The 3,930-nt window shown below is 45.8% G+C and overlaps 1 protein-coding gene across 1 annotated transcript in view; it reads left to right on the forward strand.

Moving 5' to 3' along the window:
- The window catches only part of pxdn (peroxidasin), a 43,029-nt gene that overhangs the window by 19,514 nt on the left and 19,585 nt on the right, over positions 1-3,930 (forward strand). The window contains exons 8-11 of the mRNA XM_025058329.1: positions 512-629; positions 797-966; positions 2,327-2,599; positions 3,019-3,294. Coding sequence (XP_024914097.1) covers positions 512-629; positions 797-966; positions 2,327-2,599; positions 3,019-3,294 — 837 coding nt within the window. The remainder of the gene's footprint in view (positions 1-511; positions 630-796; positions 967-2,326; positions 2,600-3,018; positions 3,295-3,930) is intronic.

Consider the following 3,930-nt stretch of genomic DNA (forward strand, 5'->3'; position numbering starts at 1 on the left):
CGGTTTAGCAAGAATTCAATATTCCATGTTTGAGAAACATGGCAACAATTCTGGGAGTCTCGGTTTTGAAATGCTGCCATCTAGTGACTTTCACTTTCATGTACAGCCGTTTTTCCCCAAAACTATTTTTTAGAACGCACATCATTTGTTGAAACCCATTATCGGAGGGAAAAAAACCGGATAACAATTCTTACAGATGTTACATAATTATGACAATATCGGCCAATAACATTAGTAACAATGATTATGTTTGTTTTTTAACTAATGTTATAAATCAAGTAATTTAACAGACATCCATTCAAACAAACCCTTGTCTCGCTGTGAAGACTTTATCACCACCATCTGGTGGAGTCAGGGAACCACAGATTATCAGATGATTATCTTGATGAGCTAGTGAAGGTCCACTGGGATATTCTGAACAGCTTATTCAGTGGTTCTGGATGAAGAAACAAAAACACGTACACGGTGTCAGTGGACGCCTGTGGATAATTATTGGGATCTTGTCCTCCAGAGGTTCCCAGGATCACCTCGGAGCCCCAGGATGTTGATGTCACATCTGGAAACACTGTCTACTTCACCTGCAGGGCCGAGGGAAACCCCAAACCACAGATCATCTGGCTCAGGAACAAGTAAGATGTTCCATCATCTAACCTGCCGAGTGCAGTCAACTCTCCAAAAAATACGTTACAACAGACCGAGTGTTTATCCTCACAAATCCTTTATGGTTGTATTAGAGCTTCGAGCTGATGTTGTGTCCACTTTTGTAAAGTCTTCTTTTACCATCGTCTCCTGGCAGCAATGCACTAAACATGCGCGATGACAGTCGCCTCAACCTCCTGGAAGATGGAACTCTCATGATCCAGAACACCAGGGAGACAGACCAGGGAGTGTACCAGTGCATGGCTAAGAATGTGGCTGGTGAGGTGAAGACTTCGGAGGTCACGCTGCGGTACTTTGGAGCCCCCTGTAAGTGCTCTTCATCTGGTGCAGGCGCGTGTACGGTTCATGCGGTACTACGTGTTCAGCTAAACAGGACACGTAGACGCAGTGGTGATGACCACGTGAAGGTCAGACCAGCGCCAAAACAAGCTCAAAGGATGACAGGCGCGACAGTCATTATCACCATGAATACGAGTCAGTCCTTCATGTTGTTTATCACATGACCTTCTGTCAGACGTACAGTCTGGAAGAAATCATTGTCATTGTGACACAGCACAGCACACCACTGCACCACTGCACCACTGCACACAACCAAATGTGACCTCTGCTGTTAACCCAGGAAGTCAAATAAAGTCACGGGTCGAAGCTCCAGTTCTAACATAATCCGTTCCAGGACTGAGTTTGTATCTCAAAATATTTTGGAAAATGTGCTCGAAGGCTTGTTCATATCTCAGGATAATCGTATGTCGAGGTCCGGCTGTATATATGTTTATATATGTATGGAGTAATGAGCGTTGAGAGCAAATATACGCATTAGAGAAGATGGAGCATTTCTATAACTGTCTGAGACAGTTGGTGTTGGGTGTCTGAGAGTCTTCACAGTTCAAAAGGTCAAATAACTGAGGCGTTAGCTCAGGGAGCTAAGCTAACTCAGGCTTTTTTTTTCTCTTTTAAGTACAGACGTAAACGTCTTCTCTGCATTAGTCTACAGTTATCTTAAGATGACCCCAGGGGTCGTGGCTGGGGTAATAGATCACCCCGGTGACAAGTGCTCGTTAGGGGGGAGTTTCTGAGAGCAGATGTTCTGCATTTCCTGCCTGTGTGTGTGATCGTAAACTCCAACTGTGCACGTGTTTCCTCTGAATCATCTGTGATCGCCGGACAAATAAGGACAGGAACTTGTCAACACCTGGAACACACAGAGGAAGTGGTCCGAGCAGCGACGTCTTTGACGTTCAACCATCGCAAAAACCCTTTAGTGACAAGTCTGTGTAGGTCAGACCAGGGCAAACTATGGCCCAAGGGCCGGATGTGGCCCCTTTGGCACTTTAATCCGGCCCGCCAAACTTGTCCACCATACTATCTCCATACTATGAATTTCTATTATTATTATTATTATTATTATTATTATTATTATTAGTGTGTCAAATTTTAGAACCCATTGTGGATCAAAAAGCCGACGCCTGGTGCAGGTTCTCAGTCTGTCCAGGTCATCTAATCCAAAAATACTTGCATGGATGGAGTAGATTTCTTGAAGACGTTTCACCTCAGTGACCTCACCTTCAGTTCTGAACTGAAGAAGCCTCTTGGCTTAGATGTTACTATATTTGCCCCCCTCCCAACCCCAGCCCCCTCCTCATCGTCTTCCTTGTCTCTTCTCACCAAGCTCGACCGAGTTTTGTCATCCAGCCTCTTAACACGGAGGTGCTGGTGGGAGAAAGCGTGACCCTGGAGTGCAGCGCCACCGGCCAGCCGCAGCCGCGGATCTCCTGGACGAAGGGTGACCGTACACCTCTGCCCAGTGACGCTCGCATCAGCACCACTGCCTCTGGGGGGCTCTACATCCAGCAGGTGGTCCAGTCCGATGCTGGGCAGTACACCTGTTTTGCCTCCAACAACGTTGACACCATTCATGCAACGGCCTTTATCATCGTCCAAGGTAACAGTCGTACTTTTGTGGGATGAAATTTCAGATCAGAATTCTTTTATTTTAATTGTTTTTTGTTTGTTTGCTATAAACCAACTATGCAGATTTCTCTATCCACTGAGATAACCTACAGTGTACCCTACCTCCCCCCCACCCAACACACACTGTCCCCAAAACAGTTTTTAATTTGGATTGTAGTTTTTAGACGCACTTCATACTTAAATTGTAGAAAGTGCAGTGAAACTAGCCTCAAAGTTTAAAAAAAAAACTCGTTTTAGACATAAATAAAGCATGTTAAACATTAAACACTGAATATGTTTGTTTGTATGCAGATGACGTCACCTTGTTGTTGTGTGACAACATGGTATTAAAAAGAGTTTTGTTTTTGTGGTGACATCATCAGCATTACTTTGTTTGTCCTTCGACCACAGCCGTCCCAGAGTTCACAGTCACTCCTCAGGACCTGTCGGTGGTGGAGGGCCAATCAGTGGACTTCCCCTGCGAGGCAAGAGGCTACCCACAACCCGTGATCGCCTGGACCAGAGGGGGCAGTCCTTTACCTCTGGACCGGCGTCTCGTTGTCCTGTCATCTGGTACGCTGCGCATCACTAGAGTAGCAGCCCACGATGAAGGACAGTACGAGTGTCAAGCAGTCAGCCCGGTGGGGAGTGTGCAGACTGCAGTTCAGCTTGGCATCCAGCAGAGAGGTGAGGGTGGTTGGAAAACTGGAATGTTTCTGGGGCAGGGGTAAAATGTGAACCGAAGGGCAGTGGTGCCGTTTACTGCTAACTTATACCACTTTGATGCTAGCACAGTGGCTAACTACAGCTAAGTTAATATAAGCTAACTTTAGCTTTGACTGAGCTAATTGGTATTAATGGCTGGTTAATTTGTAGTTTTTCTTTGTGGGGGGAGGGGGGGTGTCCTCTTTGTGTTTGTGTCTTTTTTTAATTTTTAAATCTGATTTTTGTAAACTCAATGTTGTAAATTTAGCCATCACTCCGTGGTGGTTAAGGCACGATGCTTACGACTGTACTGTATGGGTGTCCTCACAGCTACGTAGCCTGGAGGAGTGTGTGTGTGAACGTGTGTGTGTGTGTGCGCACATAAAGACAGTAAAATTACAGGCTTGGCTAAGTGCGGGAAAGCATGGCGGTCTGTTGTTAACATGGTTGTTACTGGTTGTTAACATGGTTCAAAGTACACGTTGTCTAATGGCCTCACGCCGTTTTAAGTCTTCTACAAACCTGCGACCAATCAGAGTGAGACGCTAGGTGAAAGTCAACACATGACACATCACGTCGTGTCGTTGTGTCGCTGACGTGACGTGTGGTTCAGTGGGA

The sequence above is a fragment of the Cynoglossus semilaevis genome, chromosome 1 (genome assembly GCF_000523025.1).
Source record: "Cynoglossus semilaevis isolate Cse_v1.0 chromosome 1, Cse_v1.0, whole genome shotgun sequence".
Classification (NCBI taxonomy): domain Eukaryota; kingdom Metazoa; phylum Chordata; class Actinopteri; order Pleuronectiformes; family Cynoglossidae; genus Cynoglossus; species Cynoglossus semilaevis.